The sequence below is a fragment of the Oryzias latipes genome, chromosome 22 (assembly GCF_053564925.1).
Source record: "Oryzias latipes strain Hd-rR chromosome 22, Olatipes_Hd-rR_3.1".
In the NCBI taxonomy this organism is placed as follows: domain Eukaryota; kingdom Metazoa; phylum Chordata; class Actinopteri; order Beloniformes; family Adrianichthyidae; genus Oryzias; species Oryzias latipes.
In genome coordinates, this window is record NC_136258.1 from 24,709,447 (window position 1) to 24,729,393 (window position 19,947).

Here is a 19,947-nt window from a genome sequence, read left to right on the forward strand (position 1 = left end):
TATAGTTCTGTCTTTATTATTCCTGTAATTTGGACATTAAATCCTGTTATTTAAGAATATCCAGCATTTATTGTCAAATAATGATAATAAAGAGGAAATTACTAAGTAACGCAAAATTGGCAAAAAAATGTAACTTTTAAAGTTCCTCGTCATTTGCTGAGGTTCTGTTCCCATGACATTAATGCTGGACACAGAATGTTGCTCTTACAGAGACTTTCTGCATATTTTGTGTTTCTGCGTATTTTGTTCTGACCCCTGTATGGCAGTTATGTCTGGTGGTTGCTGGTTGATCAATTAGACATCACACACTCCTAAAGGGTTGCACGGTGGCGCAGTTGTTAGCGCTCTGGCCTCACAGCAAGAGGGCCCCCGGTTCAGCTGGGGGACCTGAAACATAACACCAATGAGGGAGCTTTCTGTGTATGTTCTCCCCGTGCATGCATGGGTTTTCTCCGGGTACTCAGACTTCCTCCCACCGTCAAAAAGCATGCTTCCCAGGTTCATCGGCTCCGCCAGCCCCGAACTCACTCCATCCATTTTCTAAATTTGCGTTATCCGTGTTGGAGTCACAGGGTTGCTGGGCCGATCCCAGCTATTGTTGGGCGGAGGCCGGAATCTTAACTGAACTCTAATATACTGAAGTATGATATGTTTAGTTGAAGGTCAACAATTTAAAACATTTAAAAATATAGCCAGCTCCATGGTTTTACTTAAAACTATTGGGCGCCAACCTGTATCTTTGGCGCTAACCACCAGGAGCAATAGTCAGTGTCTTGCACAAGGACATTTCAACACAGGGGCGAGCACCCAAACATGCAATCTTCTGATCAGAGGTCAACCGCTCTACATCCACACCACGGCTACCACATGCATGTCAATAGGACATAATGTTTTGTCTGCATGCTTTATTTTGCTTTTGCTTTTTGTTGTAACCCAGTAATGGAGCTTTAGATTATAAAACAAACGTTCCTAATTAACTAAATGTATAAAAAAAGGTTGGCTTTGTTCTTAAAAACACAAGCTTCCATACAGTCTATGGCTCATACTGTCAGGATTTTATTCTGTGCCAAACAGGTTTGATTTCAAGATGTAAAAAAAAAGAAAGAAGAACTTTTCTAAACATGTCTAATAATTCACTAAGTTCCACAGCATTCATGGCTTAAAGTCCATAACTGCACCATCAGGGACAGGATTGTCTCTAAATCGAAACCTGAAGACAAGAGAAAAATAAATTTGCAAAATTTGAACAGAGTTCTGCTGTTAGTTATAAACATTAAACAGAGATATACAAATAATAAAAGCTGGTAAAATAAAGAACATTGTACAATATATGAAAAAAAAAATCCTCCAGGTTAAATTTAAACAGTTTCATAAAGTTTTTGTGAACACAAGGCCACAGAAGAACAAACATATTCTAGTCTAACAGTGAAAGCTATAAAGCTGCAGTTTTTGCACTTTGTTATTAATTCATGCAATAAAACGAAGGATTTTAAAAATCTACAGTACATCAGTACATAACTGTTTTGGTGCCTGAGTGGATTTCAATAAAGAATTGTTCAAAAAGAATTCAAAATATGATGCTTTAAGATACTGCAGTGTTTCACGGTGCAGTCTAAGGACACTTTGGCTTTTCATGGCACACTTGGACAAAAACGGCACGTATAACACCTCCTAAATGTGCAGCTTTTTAGAAAACCTAATTCGAATTTTTTAAACAAAGAATTAAGACAAAAAACATGTCTTATGTTTATGATTGTTCAAACTTTGTAAGGCCATAAAAACTGAATTATCTCTCTGATTGTTGTTCAAACTGAAAAAAAAAACTGCTACAGCTTTGGAACCCAAATAATAAAACAGTTTTGGTACAAAGCAGTGTTTTGTCACAACTGGGAATAAACATGAAAATGATCACAGATCGCCGATGGTCCTCCTATGTAGACCAGAGGAAGATGCTGACCGTCTGTGGCTTCGGAACACTTTTAATCCCAGATACAAAAATCATTTCCAACAGTTCTTGGGAAGAGATTTAACGGTTGCTCTTCATCGCTTCTTTGGCTGCCAGGATGAGAGGAGTCAGGCTGGAAAGAGGTTTTGCAATCTTCAGGAATGGATGCTGCACAGATGGAAAGAAGTGGAATTAGGAAATGAGAAGACGAGCGATTCAGTTGAGTTTTGGAATCATCTCAAGACGTGGTAAAAAAATAACACCACAAGTGTCGAACGAACATCTTCTAACCTCTCCCAAAAGTCAATTATTTTACTAAAAGGTTTATGAAGGCAGAATATTTGAAAGTATTTTTGATATTTGGTGTGTTTAAATAGTGCTCTAAAGCTGTTTTAAATACAATTACTGCATTTTTTGGTCTATAAGTCGCTCTGGAGTAGAAATGCACAAAGTAAAGATGAAGAAAATCCTATAGAGGTCGCACTAGAGCAGGGGTCGGGAACCTTTTTGGCCGAGAGAGCCATAAACGCCACATATTTTTAAATGTAATTTCCAAAGAGCCATACAATAATGTAGCGTCCCTTTCCCACACTGAGGCACGGAGACTTAACTTCTTTTAAGGTTCTTTATCCTGGTTACTGCAGACCGCAACAAACGGCAAACAATTAATTCAGCAACTCCTGAATCTGTCCCGCCGAGACGAGAGCGCTTCTCCCATCTTTATATTCCCCCCTCCCGCTCCAGCCCTCCCATTTCCCTTATTCGGCCCATAGCTGAACCCCATTGGTCCAAATTACCTAACAACAGGCTGAGCGACAGAACTGAGAGCCAATCAGATCTCTGCTTGATCGATGCGTTCCATGAACTCCAGAACTTTTAACGCGGCCCAACAGCCACCCAGTCCAACTCAGTCCGCAACAATATGTTTAAAACTAAATATACAAGTGAATGTGTGCATTTGATGTAATTTCAACACTTTTAAAGTACAATAAGTCTGTGGATTCTTTTTAATAACATTGTTATGCTGTTGCTAATAAATGATGAGTATTTCTAGTGGTAGTTTTGCTGATGGTCTAGTCTGGTTGATACGTGGTGAGTTTCTGCTTCATGCAGGCGTTGAGACTTTAAACGTGATCGTAGGTCTGAATGTTCTGTAGATGTGACAAAGACCTGGAGCCAAACACACACTCACACGCCGCGGTGAGTGACAGGCAGCGGGTTTACGTTTTTACCATCCCTGCGCCGTTCACCTGCTGCCGGTAACCCCCCCCCCCCGGCTTTCTTCCTCACACATCCCGTCCCCGAAACTGTGCGCTCTTCGTCAGAGACGGGAGCGCGCAGTTTTAGGCACGGCAATTCACAGGTTTCCGGGTGGTACCAACTCTATGAAATAATAGATAACAGTAAACTGATAGTTTTCTCTCCAAGCACCGCTACTACTGCGCATCTCTGGCATCGCATCGTGCCCGAGAAGGACTGGTCTAATGAAAAAAAAAAAGGAATAATTAAGGATTTGTCTGTGAGCCACATGTGACCATCAAAAGAGCCATATATTGCTTGCGAGCCATAGGTTCCCGACCCCTGCAATAGAGTACAAGTCGCACTTTTGGGAGACATTTGTTTAACAAAAACCGGGACCAAGAGCGGACATTTTATCTCGAAAGGCAAATCATTATAACGCAATAGATAACACTAATAGACTGGATACATACGTTACTACCATCACACATTGATGCTCATTTGGCTTCATGAAACATTGGAGGAATCTATTATATAAACTTAACATATGAACAATTCCTCAGATAAGAGCATAAAGAACAGAAAACAGGTTGACTAAACTCTTTAAATCACTTTAAATCAAGTAACCTGTTGAATTTTTCATCCTGTCACTTTTGAACAACTAGTGCAAGACTGAGTGGCTGTTCTTCTGCATTGCAGAAGAAAATACCAAATTTGTCTGCAGCAAATAGAGATTAACACACCTACTGTGCCCTCTAGTGGTTGTGGCTGTTTATGCTTAAAAAAACAACAAAAATTCATCATTATGGAAAGACGATCCAAAGTGGCTTTTGCATCCACAGCCTGTAGTTCTTCCACTTTGATTCTGATTCAGCACCATTCACACGAAAGAAACAAAAAAGTGGAGGTTTGTGGCACCTGCAGCAGTTCTTTTCCTGAGCCTCGCTTCTCCACGTCCATCTCCAAACAGCGGGATAGGAAGGATTTGAAAACAGGGGACAGCTTCTCTGGATTCTGAAGCTCAGGAGTTCCATTGGTGGCGATTAAATACAAAGCCTAAACCCACAAAAAGATGGCAGACAAAAAATAAAAATAAATCAGTGACATTAAATCTGAATTGCTATCTCAGGAATATTGTCAATGTTTTCAGCGCAAATCATTTAAAATGACAGATTTATTGTTTGTGCTTAGTTTATGTTTTTGTGACATAGTCATCTTTATTTCTTTTATTATAATAGATGTTTTAAACAGACTATAATAGACAAACGAGGACATTTTCACACTTTTCTTTCTTGTTAAAACTGTCAAAAGTTCAAAAGTCCAGTATTGTAGCATCGTAGCATGTAGCAAACGTCTGTTTTTGCGATCAAAGATTTATGTAGATTTGTCAAACTGAATGCATTAAAAAAAGCAACAAAATTGCAACAAAATCTGCAACAGCGATACTGGAAAAGGTGAAAGGTGTTCAAAGCCAGGTAAAACTGTATTTTCAGAAATCACAGAAATTGTCCTAATTTGATTGGTTCACTAAGGCAACTGAAAAAAAATATTTGACTTGTTTTATCATCTGCTGATTTTAGTAGAAACAACATTTTTTCCTCTGCTCCTGATTCAACACAATTTGAAGATTTAAATAAATACTCCAATATGCAATTTTAATCTTAATTTGCTTTATGCATTTCCTCCGCAATGATAAAAATGCTACATGTCAAAAATGCCATCTTCTATGGAGTGAAACTATTTGCAGCGATTTTAGAGCTTTACTGTTTTCCAACCAGTATCTAGTTGTTGTTCCCATATTGGGACAGAAACTCTGGGGGGACAGGCATTTTTCATTGCCATCCCTCAGCTGTGGAATTTTATGCCTCTTATATAATACCTAAACAGCTTTTAACGTCACCTTAAAACACACTTTTTCAAAATTTCTTTAACACCAAGTAATTAGTATCATAGTATTTTCTTTTACTTGTATTTTTTAATTCTTATCTGCCCTTTGTGGATTTTATTTTTAACATTTTAAATTCAATATTCTGTAAATAAAAGTTGCTGAAACACTTTAAATGACTTTAATTTTTATACAATCCGTGCTTGAGAAGATTTCGGTTGAAATAAAATACATTTTGTTCCATTACCTCTGATTTATTAGGTCTGAAATTTTGTTCTTCAAATAGAAAGTCTTAGAATGTTGTTGGGTAAAATTCAAATGCAAGTTTGCCTGTTTTTGTTATCCAATATCTTTCATATTATATGCCCTGCAGATGCTGTTTTTTTTTATCTACAAAGCTTTTAGAATCTGAAGAAAAAAAGATTATAACCGTTCAATCAACAAACTTAGAAAATATTCCAAAATAAAAGCAGAACATGAATGGCAAAGCCGCTGAAAGTTTAGCTCCTTGCAGCCCAAACTCACTCTGAGAGGATTCTCGTTCAGATATGGAGGCTCCCCCTCCACCATCTCTATGGCCATGATCCCCAGGGACCAAATGTCCACTTTGGGGCCGTAGGCTTTTCTGGTCACTACTTCTGGAGCCATCCAGTATGGAGTCCCCACCATGGTGCTGCGCTTGCTCTGCTCTGGGGTGATCTGGGCACAGAAGCCAAAGTCCGCTGCGGGCAGAGAAACAGGTGTTTTTTGTTTTTGTGATCAATGAAATCCCCCGTCTCTACTGCAGATGTTTTCTTTATAAGTAGGTCTTATCTTGGTCTTACTGAGTTTGACTGATCCATCCATTCCTAGCAGTACATTGTCACTCTTGATGTCTCTGTGGATGACCTGGTTGGCATGAAGAAACTCCAGAGCCTGCAGGACCTGAGAACACGGAGAGAAGACTCTAAAACTCATGGAGTTTAAAGTTGGAGAAGAAAAAAGGATTTGGGGTCCTTGAACCCTACCTCTCTACAGACGGCAGCAATTTGAGCCTCATCCATGCACGTCTCTGTAACAACATCAGTCAGAGAGCCTCCAGCTAAGTACTCCATCACCACAAACAGCTCGTCACCGACCAGGAAGCTAAAAGATGTGTTCAAATGTTGTCTTTTAAAAGTGCATCAAAAAACTTTTTTTTTGCATAAGATCACAAGATAACTGTAAACCAAAGAACCTTCAGTTGCCACCCTCCTACGGTTAACATAACCTCATCGTCCCATTTTTTAGTTCTGCCAACTAACCACTAGAGGCTGGTTTCCAAAGGAATTAATTGCTGTGTTAATTGCGCGAATTGGATTTGGGATAATGAACTGGCTTAATTTAAAATAAACATGCATTTCTCAAACAAAAGTTTTTGCACTTGGAGGAAGTGGTTTTTGAGGCCTATGGAAATTAACGTAACTGCAATGGAAACACATTATTCGAAATTAAATAAGTCACGTGACCAACAACTCTGCACAGGTAGCCAGCTAGAGACCGTCTCGGCTACCGTTGGGCGTAGGAGGGATACGCCCTGGACAGGTCGCTAGCCTGTCCCGGGGCCCATGGTGCTGGAGCGATCGCACTCGCTACGGCAGGCGGGTTCTGGGCGGCTGGCTGGTTGGCAGACGGAGAGCCGCTGCAGGATGGGGAGGCAGCCAGCTTGGCCCTCGTAAATCTTAAGATTTTTTTTTAATTTTCATCAAAACAATAATTGAAAAAGTTCCTCTAGTTTGATTCTTGTTTTTATTTTTCCCCTCTCAAACTGATGTGGGTCACACAAACATGGAAGTAGCAGCAGAAAGCGGCTTTTTCAGCTGGAGTAAAGCACACCATACCGGAGGGGAGACTGAATGTTTTCATGAACCCTGACATGGAGACGTGATTAGCTTTTGTAGAGCTTTTAAAAATGAAGAAAGCTGATCTCTAGACATACTTCGTGCCCTCCATGCATTGTAATGAGACGGAAATTGTAACGTATCTGCTTTAAATCAAAGTATTGTTCACATCCATCGCCATGTTTTTGCATGACTTATCACATTAATTGGTTTGTGTTTATTTGCTTAAATGATTTAATGGAAACAGTGTAATTGTAAACATTTTTAATATTTCTGGAATTTCAAAAATGTTTTGCGCATATGTGTCATGTAAACACTGAGCTAATAAATCCTTACAGACTTAATTTACAGTCTGGTTAGTTTTCTTCCTGACAAAAATATTTATTTTCAGCACCTTTGGGCAAATAAATTCATTTTAAAATTATATAATGTGATTTCCTGGGTTATTTTTTTACATTCTCTCTCTAACAGTTTCTATAATGAACATTACAGACCAAACTCATTTTCATGTGGGAATACCCTGCAGAGTCAATAACTGACAAATGTTTCAAACCGCTTTGATTTTTTTCTTCTCATTAAATAAAACAAAAACACACAAATAGTTTCTTTATGTCTAAATTTATAAATACTTGTGCTTCACTTAGGAACTCCCTCATCGCACTAAAATGGACAACTGGTTAAGGTTCCCTACTCTTTTAAACAGGTTTCAAAGTTCCTCTATGAGCATTCTTTTGCATTTGTTACGTCTAGGCTGGATTACTGTAACTCCTTGTTAGCAGCGTGTCCTAAGAGTTCCTTAAGAAGTCTCCAGCTTGTTCAGAACGCAGCAGCTAGATTGTTAGCAAGAACTAGAAGAGATCACATCACTCCTGTGTTGGTTTCGCTCCATTGGCTCCCAGTTGATTCTAGAATCAGGTTCAAGATCCTCCTGTTAACCTATAAGGCCTTACATGGTATGGCCCCGTCCTATATTAAGGACCTCATAGTCCCTTACCAACCAATGAGAACACTTCGCTCGCAAAACGCAGGACTGCTTGTGGTTCCTAGAATTAGTAAAAGTACGGTTGGAGGTAGAGTGTTTAGCCACCAAGCCCCTGTCTTATGGAATAAACTCCCAGCTCATGTAAGAGAGGCCGACTCAGTTTCTACATTCAAAGCTAGACTGAAAACATTCCTCTTTGGACAGGCTTATTGTCAGACTAGTTAGTATTCAGAGATTATTTAACTTAATGTTAATGTGTTTAAATTAAACTTAATAACAATAACTTTTTGTTTTAAAAGGCTGCTAGAAGTTGAAGCTGGGGTAACTATGGTGCACTGGGGTTCTGTCCTCTTTCATTTTTTTACTTCTACCCTTCCTCTCCTCTATTCTTGATCATAATTTATCATTTAGTTCTCCATGCCTCTGTTTGGTGCAGTGCGATTCATGTATTGTCCCTCTTTTCCTCTCCCCTCCTGGGGAGTGGGAGTGCTTCCAGACTCCAGTTGGTTCATCCGTGCTCCTGTTCCTGACCGTCTACCTCGCCTTTGCTCCTGCTCCTACACCTGGCTGTGGATCCTGCCTCTGGCTCATCTCTGGTTCGTCTCTGCTCTGTACCTGACCGTTTACCTCGCCTTTGCTCCTGCTCCTACACCTGGCTGTGGATCCTGTCTCTGGCTCATCTCTGGCTCGTCTCTGCTCTGTGCCTGACCGAGTACCTCGTCTCTGCTCCTGCTCCTACACCCGGCTGTGGTTCCTGTCTCCTGCTCGACACAACCACGGCTGGATGAAGCTCGTCTGCTGGACTTTTATATATGTAGTTGTAGATTTAGATAAGTTAATTCTTCTCTAAGAGTTCTGGTAAATCGCCTGTCCGTCCTGGGGGAGGATCCCTCCTTCATGTGGGCACCCCTGAGGTTTCTTCGTTTTTTCCGGAATCCGTTTTTTTAGGAGTTTTTCCTTACCGCGAAGGGGGGTCTAAGGGCAGGGATGCCAGTATAGCTTAGTCAGTTTGTTAGTTCATTTTTAGTATTTTCCTATTGAACTCTTTGTATTCATGATCCTTTTGAGTTCATGTTTACTTCGAAGCCCATCGAGACGACTGTTGTTGTGATTTTGGGCTATACAAATAAAATTGAATTGAAATTGAAATTCTTTTATAAATGTTAACCTGCTCAGTATTCTATACAGTTCGTCTTTATATTTGCCCAACCCTAAATGTAAGCGGTGCGTAGTGCGAGCGTGTCTTGTGTGTGTGGCTTTAAGGGTCACCTATCAACAAAGTTGACAATATTGGGATTCTTGAGCTCTTTCATGACCAAGATCTCGTTGATGATGAGTTCCTTCTTTGGCTGCTTCTGCAGGTTGATCTGTTTGATGGCCACCTAAGGAAAACAGGCATCATGTAAAGATCTGACTGTGGGTCAAATTAATCCCAGTTGAAAGCTTAGCCCTTTAACCCTGGAGATGTCGCTGGAAACCTCTAAATGATAGGGGTGTGCGGAACCATCGAATTGGCGATATATCGCGATATTACATTTGGCGACACTTTTATCAATTCCAAAAGCTGTCAGAATGATCTTTATTTAATTATTTATAAACATTTGAGCGTCTGACTTTTGTTTTCCACTTAAACCGACCACTAGTTGGCAGCAGAGCACACTGAGCCTCTTTGACCAGCACTACAATATGGCCATATGTATCATATCATGGGACGCGTATGTGGATACGTATCGTATCGGCAGACTCTTGCCACTGCACATCTGTACTAAATAACACAGGCTTTTTGACACGCTTTAATTCTTTTGTTTACGTGACCAATGTGAATGCGCTGATTCTGACGCACAAAATGTTGCACTGCTTTCTTCTTAACAGAATCAGCGGATTTATGTTGATTGCGTAAGCACTTCATTCTGTAAAGTGCTGTATATCAGTGCAAGGCAGCTTTTCTCCGCTTTAGAATGACGCTGGAATCACATTAATTGCGTAAATTGTTGAAGAGTTGAAGGAATCTAAACAGTGGAGCTAAAGCTCCAATGTTAAAGGTTAAAGTTTCTTAAAGACTGTACAATATTCTTAAAAAAAGAAAAAGACTACAATATTCTTACACCTACAATATATACATGAAGCTTTCTTACCTCTTGACCAGTGGAAACATCTATGGCTGTGTAAACTGTGCCGGAAGCCCTTAGAAATTACAATTCAATACGGTCATTAAACAAAACCTGAAATATTTGACTGAAAAAGTTTCTTGGCTTTCATAATGTCTTTTATTTAATGGTTAAAAATCAAACTCACCCTTGGCCGATCTTCTCATAGCGGGTGTATTTTTTCTTGGGATCCCCAATACTGACAATAGTTCCTAAAAAAAAAAAAACAATCAGATTGAAACTGTCAAAATGACTCATTAAGTCAGCAAAGCTCGTCCAGCATTGTGCAACTTCTGCTCTATGCTGATGAAAGTCTGTTTTACATACTTAGTTTGTCCATGATTTCCTCATCGGTCATCTTTCCCCCTTTTTTCTTCTGTTTATCTGCTGCCTGAGAGTTACTGTCTGCATCTGGAGGTGGGATTGGGTTGATAACTGATCTAGTATACACCTTGCAGAAGAGAAGAAATATAATGGTTAAAAAAGCGAGTAAAAATACTCAAATCAAAGTAGTGTCAGGTTTAAAAATTGACAAAAAGAGAAAGATCTTTGAAGCAAAGCTCACAGATATTGTATTAGGTGGTCTTGGAGCCACAATTGGAGGAGGTGTGTCATCTCCATCATCCTCATCATCAACATCTTTCCCAGACGGTGAGGCTGCAGTACTCTGTTTTCCCGGCTAAGACAAACAATAACAAAAGAAAATTAGAGGGTTTTGAAGGAATGTTTGATCGGTGGAACGATAAAAACAAAGATACTCACCAACTGCGAATCTTTATCTGAAAGACAAAAAACAATAGAAGACGTGTGAGTGCACAATCCCAAACCTTTAGAAAGTTTTATTCATCTGCAGAGAGACGGCCAAAACGCTGACCTGAACCGATGTATTTCTGCTTTCCACTGGTGGAGTCGTAGAATTTGAGAATGGTGAGGACAGTCTGAGGGTTTTGCTTCTGCTCCAACTTACTGATGTTGGAGGTTTGAAGGAGCCGAGCCCATTGCTCTGGCATTCCCTGGACAAACAAATAAAGAAATGCAAAATGTGTATCTGTTCAACAAAATGTGGGCCGAGTAGAAAGCAGAACCACAACAACAAAAACAGTGAATCTCACATACATCCTTTAATCCTTCTACCAATCCAAAAATTCTGACATATGACAGAAAACCAGCTGTTAAGCAGTTTATATAATTAAAATGTTGCATAAAAAAAGAAAAAATGCATATAATCAATGCATGCCTAGTCCACAGTTGTACGGCAACACAACAGGAAATTCCTGAGGCTTTCCGAGTGTCATTAGATCCTTTTTTCCCTGGAAAAATCAGGACCAGCTCCTCTTTCCACAAGAATGAAGAGAAATGAAGAAAATCCACATCGATTTTGTCCAGTAGAGCACAAGTTATAAAAGAGGACTCATCTTTTTCAGATACAATCAATGGCTGATAATGAGCGGCTTCACAGAAAGCAGAAAACATTTGTTTTGTATGAAGGGAAGTTGATGCATTATTACATCCCATTATTATTACTTAAACTAATTGTCCAATCCAGAGGGTTTTCTTGTAATCTTTTGACTTTTCTACAACTAAATCCAACAGGATTAAAGAGATTGAAGGCAAATCAACAGCATTAATCCATCAAATCAGGCTTCACGTCAAACTTTCACTTTAAATCGTCTTTTATTTTTGCACACTTCCCTCTAGAATACAAAAGGGGAAGAAGAAACTACATTTCCATTGTGTGCCAATAGTGGATATCTGCTGCAAAGATCATGGACGGCAACTTGACCAAATGACACAAGTAGGATTTTCAGTCAAATTGTTTCAGAGCTGCTCCTGCTCCTGTTGGACACCACACCCTGAAATAAGTCTGAAGCTGCAGATCAGGAAGCTCACACTGCATTTATCACAAGATCAGAACATGGATTGGGTTGCAAACGAAAAAATCTTTAGGGAATTGTATAGAAAAAGGAGTTTAACTAGGGATCAGCTGATCCGATATCCATTAGCGGTCTCAGAGAAATGCCACAAATAACTTCTGGACCAGATATCTGAATGTATTGCTTCAGTCCATCCAATTCAATATTGCTTCAGTGTTGGGAGTGAAAGACACTTTTCCTCAGCTGAAATGCTAACCTTCCGTAAGAAGAACCAGCCCTTATGGCTAAAAAAACTTTATAAGCCTGAAGACCCCTTTTTTGTTCCAACTTGTCATGCAGACAAGATACGACAGCGTATTAAGGCCACCAAAAGAAGAAATACAAGCAAATGTATGACGAGTCCTAAAATTATGAGCATAAAGACTAAATTTGACATTAAGGTTGTAAAATTATGAGTTAAAGGGTCAAAATTTTAAGAAAGCCACTTCATAGAATTATGAGGAAAATATTCAAAATTGTAAAAGAATAAAGTCATAAAATTATGAGGGGAAAAAGCAACATTTTAAGAAAATCATGTCGTAAAATTATTGGGGAAAAAGTAAAACGATTTTTAGAGAATTAAGTCGTAAAATTATGAGAATAAAAGTCAAAATGTTCTGATGATAAAGTCATTAAATTATGAGAAAAGGTTAAGACAATAAAGTCGTAAAATTATGACATAAAAAGTCAAAATATTTTAAGAATAAAGTCATATAATGATTCAGTAAAAATCTCTGTTGGTCACAGACGATAAACTGAATGTACTTAACAGCAGAGGGGGTCGTTTTCTCTCCTTTAAGGAGGCCATAAGCTGCAGTCGCAGCGTCTTCCCAATGCAGCACACTGACATTCAAGCATAGATCCAATTTTTTTAAGTTTCTGAAAGGTCCTAGTGAGGAATCAAACACAAAATACTTCGACAGTAATGGACACTACACACCTGGGCCACTGAGCTAGTCAATCCCTTGGAAATCCTCTTCTAAAGAGATATATGTGGTTATGAATTCCCAAATTTGTCATCTAAACAAAAAGTGTAATTTCAAACAATTATTTTAACTGACCATCTTTTACTGACGGATTAATTAATAGATCCATTTTAGGCAAAGGAGAATCCACTTTCCACTGATCGCAGTGATTGACAGATATGAACTACTTCCTGTCAGGAGGTTCAAGTTGTTTTTTTTTGCCGAGTGACGTTAATGTTCTTTCAATCAAAGAAAAAAATGCATGTGCTGGAAATCTCCTTATTGATCATCACATCCGACTACATGTTACAGCCCGTTATTAACACAAGTTTCCTCTACAAAAAATAAAAGAGGCTTCTTTTATTTCAGGAGCCAGAAGTCAACAATCTTATTAGAAAAATCAATCAGACTTGGAATCACTTCATGCATAAATCTGTCTTTTAGGGAAGATTATTCTAAATAATTTCTAAAAAAATGTGACATAACCGGGCCACACAGGGAGCCAAACAAGACATAGTTATTCCAAAAACACCCATGAGTCAAAAATGCCGGCTAGAACATGCATTTCTGGTTTCTCCTGGTACACTGACAGCATCCAAAAACCTGGCATGAAGTGCTGAGCCGGAATTTCAACCTGGAATGTTTTTCCTCTGGTGAAAATAATTAAAGCCCTGCAGCGCGTGCAGACTTGGAAATAAAATCAACAGTAAAAAGCACAGAGACTGGAGGTCGACACTTACAGTGAATTCTCCTGTAACAGAGTCAAAGCCCACATGGATGGTGTGTTCAAAGTCTGACGGGGAGGAGATCTCAGGTCTGTCCTTGTCTCTGTCCTTCTTCCTGCCTCCTGCCGGGAAAACATGGAATGTTTTCATTCATTAGTAAACTTTTAGAAACATTTTCAACGTAATTCATGTTTTTTTTGGGCGCCTTGCCTTTCTCTGGGGCAAAAATGGAGATGATCTTGTTTCTGGACTTCTTCTCCTCCGGTTCGGATGGAAGCGGCCGAGAGCTGTGATTGGCTGACTGGGTGTCCTTGACTCCTCCTCCTTGACTGCTCATCCTGACAGGGGGGGCGGGGGGCTTGTCCTCACACACTCCGCTGTCACACATCTATACGCACATTCACCTGCAGGGTCAGGAGGAAACGCACACGTTTAGGGGGAGGTCACATCAACTCGTAGTTTGCTGCTTCCTGTTTCTCACGTTCTCCAACGATCGGCGCTCCAGGAGACCCCCTGCGTTGGGAAATGTTAGTCAGCACTTTCACGAGGGAAAACTCCCATCTGTGCAACTAAAAGTTGAGGATCAGAGGTGTGCGTTGGAGTGGAAGCAGCCGAGTGAGAACAGGAAGTAGTGCTGAATGGTGACGCTTTGGGTCTTGAGCATGAATGAGGAAGGAAAAGAGGTCAAGTGAAAAGAGAAAGACAGAGGGACATCGGCAGAAGGAGGAGGAGGAGGAGATGAAGGAGCCATGTGAAAACAGGAGGTCAAAAGAAGTCAGCGAGGAAATAATAGTTTATATCCCATTTTTCTTAATCGTGGTAAAAAAGCTGCTACAAAAGCAGCGCATCTTAAAATAAAATGTCTCCTTACGCCCCATTATCCTTCAAAATCATTTCAAATAATCTATTGTAGGTGTAGGTAGGAATATCAAACCTAAACAGGTGCAAAAGACAAACGGATGTTTATTGACTGATTTGATGCGGTAAAGTTTGACTTTCAATCCTTTAAATCCATGCTGACATCACACATGGCCAAATGGATGAAAGTCTTTCCTAACACTCTTTGTGAACGCTCTCTTGAATTTCATGCTTTAGCCTAATATGGTCAAATGCGGGTGTTGCAGACGCCCTCGTTCAAACGCGACCTCTGCTTCTCGGGTTCTTCTTCCAGCTTTGCAGAGCGATCAGCTCCGAGCTGCACCGCGGCTGACATCACACACAGGAAACAGGAAGCAAACAAGAGGTTTCCTCACTTCCTTTGTCTGCCCGCCAATTATGCAGCTTGTAATGAAATGGAGTACGAAACGTGGCTCGGGTGGGCCCGGCCTCCTCCTTAACCCACCGCATGTGTAAGCTCTGCCGACCTGACCTACTGCTGACACCGCTTCCTCGTGAGAAAGCCTTCCTGGAGGCAGACGTTACCTTAACCAAAGCACACGACAGCAGCTCAAGGAGGACGTGTTTTTACAAAAGCAGGTTGGAAACAAACCAGACGATCCAAAAGCAAAGACTTACTGCACGAGATGATCACTATCTGAAACCTTTATCACACCTCAGCTCCAACAAAGTCGTGGTACTCGGTGTTCTCCTCACAACTCCCTGGGAGTCCACATGGAGGAGAGCCTAACCTGGAGTAAGAACACCAGTGAGCTGCTGGAAAAAGGCCCAGCAGAGCCTGTATTTTCTGAGGTTACTCAGGAAGAATAACATCAACCAAAGACTGCTGGTGGCCTTTCACCACGCCACCGTAGAAAGTAGACTAACATACTGCACATGCACTTGGATCAGCAGCTGCACAATGGCTCAAAGGAAAGCTCTCCCGCGGGTCATCTACACCGCCCAAAAGATTGCTGGCTGCCCTCTCCCCACCCAGGAAACCCTCCACAGCTGCCGTTGCCTCAACAGAGCAAAGAACATCATCGGAGACGCTTCACACCCCGGACACTCCCCGTTGGATCTGTTGCCTTCGGGCAAACGCTACAGGTTAAGCAGAGAAAGGACAGAAAGATTCCAGAACCGTGTTTATCCAACTGCCATAAACAAATCAAACGTGCCTAGAAAACATTCAACCTGGATCTCTTTTATGGATTATGATACGGTGGAAGTTTTCTTCATATGAATTATTTTATTATTTCTCTTGTTTTAAAACATTTTAGCACACATTGAAGCCCTTTTTATTTAGTGTGATGCATTATTTATTATTTTAATAGTAAGTTTAAGGTATGATTGTTGCCGTCACCAGAAGCCCCTTTTAACTCTGTTATACGTGTGACAAAGACAAATAAAGATCTAACAGAAACCACCACACAAAAAAGAGCAATAACTGAGTCACTCGTCCTAATCGCTGTTATCTGCTTTTGACTCACCTGAATTCTGTCTCTTCTGCTTCTTACAGAAGATCAGGTAGAAAAGGAAATGCCATTATATCCCCGCTGTGCACATCTGCATCTGCTTCTTGTGTAGCTGTTAAGCTGCCCCCTAACCCTTCCTTTCTCTCTTCACACCTTTCTGGGCAGGTCTTAGCAGGCTGCCTCATTCCTCCCAGATCTTGGAAGAGGGATCTTCGTGTCTCGACAGGATAAAATTAGCCCCAGTCCAAGAATATGCTGCGTTTTCAGAAGTATTGTGTGTGTGTGTGTGTGCGCGCGTGTGTGCATGTGTGGTGGGGGAAAATGCTAGCTGCTGGCTGGCCAGGTTCAGACAAGTTGCCTTGGGTTTGGAATTTAAGTAGCTGTGGGCTGCAGATTGGACCGGGTTGTTTCTCTGCTCCTGGATCCCACATGATGAAGAACAAACACTACAAGTTAGTGAATAACTACCCATTCGGCTGCCGTTTCTCTCCTGTTCTATCATACACAGCAGTACCATAGACTAGCTCTATTCTGTGTAGGGTTTGGAATGTTCTGACATCGGTTCTCCAGGTACTGCGGCGTCCTTCCAAAGTCCAAAAACATGTTTCTTAGGCTGATTGGTGACTTTGAATTGTGAGCAGTTTGTGATTATTGTCCTATGATTGACAGGTAACCTGTTCCCTGCCTTTGTCCTGACTTTATATGAGAACTGGACAGTGACTGTGATGTCACCCCTTGAAAAGGGCTTACTTCCCGCTCCAACAAAATGACGTCAATTCAGTCGCCAATTTTTGCGATACGGAAGCCGCCAAGTTGGAGCCAGACAACATCAGTAACCAGTGATTGGACCACGTTGGTACTTGTAGACATTTCTATGGCAACAACTCTCACCAATCAGAAGTGAACTTGTTGGAAGTCCACTTCCCTACCACTTACAAGTGGGCTCGGGATAATCTGTCAATCAAACGTTTTGAACATTTTATCTGATTGGTCAGTTTAGAACTTAAAATACTTGAACTACAGAAAAAATAGCATTAAATACATGAGGATTAGTAAGAACATAAAAAATGTATCAGCAAGAATGGTTATTCTGACAAATAAAATGACTGAGTAAAAGTTGTTCATTTCTCTTTAGCTTCTTGGGACCAGAGGCCACTACTTCCTGTTTGGAACGCGAGGGGGGAGGAGTCATTGAGTCCAGTACACAAACCAATGAGATTTCAAAAACTAAAGCAAAGTTTTCTTGATTTTGTGAGTTGAGTTGAACTCATTTGGGTGATTTGTAATAGTTCTGGCTTTTACATCATGTTTATTTATGTTTTTGAGCTTTTTGCTTTGCTTTTACAGAATCATTTTATCTTTGGCTACGTTTTTGATGAATAATTTATTCCTTTTCCGCTCCTCTCTATCCTTTTACCATCAATTTTGAACCGTTCTGTAGCATTTGTCACTTCATCATGCAAAAAGAGACTGTCTGGAATTGGTTGCCTTTTTCCATTCCATCATCCTATTTTTTTCTTTTTATAAAAGGCTTTGGATGACCGGGCTTCATCATACTTAAGTAATCTTGTCTTATCCAAACATCACTTGAGGTTTCCTAAGATTCCAAAAGGAAAAAGGCAGTTTTGTGGGTTCTCTCCAGAGAAACCAGTTTTTCAGTGTAAAGAGGCAGACATGCTTTCTCATTCATAATGTTGAGGGTTTTCAACATCAACTGTATGTTTTCTTTTCAATCATGTAATCACCATCAGTTTATATTGCAAAACTGTGTGTAAACTAAAAACTACTTTAAAGTTCTGGTTTGAAGACGTTACGCCTCTGACCCGAGAAGAAAGAAAATGTTCATCCTTGGAAACAACTAGCAGTTAAGCAACAACTAAATGGCCAATTGCACCAGCTAAACACTTGATAACTTTGGACGGAAAATATCCATCTAGAAAACAGGACAGATGCAGTCCCCTGACCATATCCATCATGCGCTCTGTTCCTCATTTTCCTTCTTTCTCCTGCTTCGGAGTATTTTATAATCCGGGGGATCTAGGGGAGACCATTTCCTCATCCTGGTACTCCCCAAACCCCGGATAGGTTGCAGCACCGAGCCGTCCAACCCAAACGCAGCAAACCCAGCCACCAAGCTGTTTACAGGAAGTGAACAACATGCCTTTTGTGTTCAGCTTCTATAAAAGGAAATTCTGTGGAGGACTTCCAGGAAGAAGAGAGCTTGAGCTGTGACGCTTCTGTGCTTCATTCAATAACAGAAGCCAGCCGAGCTGCACAGCCAGATGGAAAAACAACCATCTACTGTGTGGATGTTATGTGCAGAGCGCCTCAATCGCTTAGTGTTCTGCTTTAAGCCCAGCTCAGCTGCAACACCCACACCATACACCTATCCTGTTATTCAAACAGCTGCCTCGCCCTTGTGTCAACATTTGACGGATCGTAATTTTCAGCCTGAAATCCTTAGCCTCCAGTTCTGGATGGAGTGGCAGATTTATCCTCGGCTTTCAGGTGTGTCACTTTCATGGTGTGGTGCACATATGGCTGCTTCACTGCAGCTGCACAACAAGCACTAAGAGGAAAACTAAAATCACAGCCAGAGATTTTAAGACTGCACTGCTTTGTGGCAATGAGATGAGAGGGTCACACCCACGTAACTAAAAAGGAGATGCTGAGGAGACATGGGCACATCTTTATTGGGGGGATTTAATATTATATTATATTTAAAAAAATTATATATATCAAACTTTGCTCTTTCGGGGTCCATTTATTTGAAATGCAGCTTTAAGTACTTCGTTAAAGTGCTTAATATAAGTATATACTGCAAAACGCGCGTTTGTATTTCTGTACAAACTGCCTTGGTGTCATTTTAAGTCGCTTTAAATAAAGTTTAATAGAAAAAAAAGAACCAGTGCAGCTTTTAATTGGTTGATCTTTGTTTTTCTTATTAAATAATCAAAACACCAATGAATTTTCACTAAAACGGTCTAAGCCTCCCCATGATAACAACAACAAAGCTTTGAAAAACGAAAAAGTGAAAATACTGCAAAAAAAAAGTATGAGCAGGGATCATTTCACCGAACTGATTTCACTTAACTAAGTTACTACTCAACAGATCGATAAGTTGGTTTCTTTACAAGTGGAAGAGAAAGGAAGTCCCAACAAAGTGACAGTAAAAGTGATCCAATAACTCATATAAACTATAGAGCTCACCTGTGTTGTGCCAACAAGTATCTGCAGGTCGTAATTTGAATTTCTGCTCTGTCTGTCTGGGTAAATCCTCAAACGTTCTCCAGTGGCTTACTTACTTTGAATCCGACTATAAATCCAGATTTGAGCCGGAGATTTCGCGAAGACTTCCACGTTCGTCAAGAGAAACGGCGGTTTCTCAGACACGGTGGACTTTTGTCGTTTTTTCTCTCCCGGCACTCTGTGCTTCGTTCGGTCCAAGGAGGAACCTGGTGGAGAGAAGAGGAAGCGGAACCTCGCACAAACATGAGGATTCGGGACCTAGCGGCACCCGTAGCGCTCACATTTAATCAAAATTAAAAATGTAAATACTTTTCCCTGAATTTAGCTAAATGCAATGCATATGAAACTCGCGCAGAGAAAGATATAATCAATATAATTCCAAACAACATCGGTGAAAGAACGATTACGAAGAACTAAAGTGTATCTTCAAACAGATATGCACTGCGCATGTGTGTTGACCTCAACGGAACCAACAAGTTGGATTCTTTAGATTTTCAAAACAAAATATCCAACATGAATAATTGAGGGTCGTTGTTTTTTATCATTAAGAGCTCAAAAATACACCTAAAAAACACACAATAATAGCTCACAGTATATATAATCTGAATTATAATTTCATAAAATGTTGAATTTGTTGTCTTTATGTTGCACAAGCTTTACATTTTTGTGCAAATATTTCTATATCTA

General features: G+C 40.3%; 1 protein-coding gene across 7 annotated transcripts; it reads right to left on the reverse strand.

The window, feature by feature from the left end:
- Positions 1-1,034: 1,034 nt before the first annotated feature.
- Positions 1,035-19,740, reverse strand: LOC101169249 (serine/threonine-protein kinase PAK 2). Of its 7 annotated transcripts, none has more exons than XM_078940843.1 (16): positions 19,222-19,711; positions 14,142-14,173; positions 13,871-14,064; positions 13,676-13,782; positions 10,932-11,070; positions 10,820-10,836; positions 10,623-10,736; positions 10,385-10,508; positions 10,206-10,269; positions 10,046-10,094; positions 9,180-9,292; positions 6,077-6,194; positions 5,894-5,993; positions 5,595-5,791; positions 4,103-4,240; positions 1,035-2,113 (listed from the first exon to the last, which is right to left on the reverse strand). In XM_078940843.1, the coding sequence occupies exons 3-16, from the start codon at positions 14,046-14,048 to the stop codon at positions 2,027-2,029; spliced, it is 1,545 nt and encodes a 514-aa protein (XP_078796969.1). In that variant the 5' UTR covers positions 14,049-14,064; positions 14,142-14,173; positions 19,222-19,711; the 3' UTR covers positions 1,035-2,026. The 7 variants fall into 7 exon arrangements, with proteins under 7 accessions (XP_078796969.1, XP_078796970.1, XP_023807670.1 ...); XM_078940844.1 differs by having other exon boundaries at positions 19,317-19,701; XM_023951902.2 differs by having other exon boundaries at positions 14,142-14,315; positions 19,222-19,518.
- Positions 19,741-19,947: the final 207 nt, after the last annotated feature.

Coding starts and splice junctions, on each gene's coding strand:
- LOC101169249 (XM_011490185.3), bottom strand. CDS start 14,048: ATGTGTGACAGCGGAGTGTGTGAGGACAAGCCCCCCGCCCCCCCTGTC. Junction 6,195..9,179: donor ATTGTCAACTTTGTTGATAG/GTGACCCTTAAA, acceptor CACATCTTTTAG/CTTCCTGGTCGGTGACGAGC. Junction 5,994..6,076: donor TTGCTGCCGTCTGTAGAGAG/GTAGGGTTCAAG, acceptor CCGTGTTCTCAG/GTCCTGCAGGCTCTGGAGTT.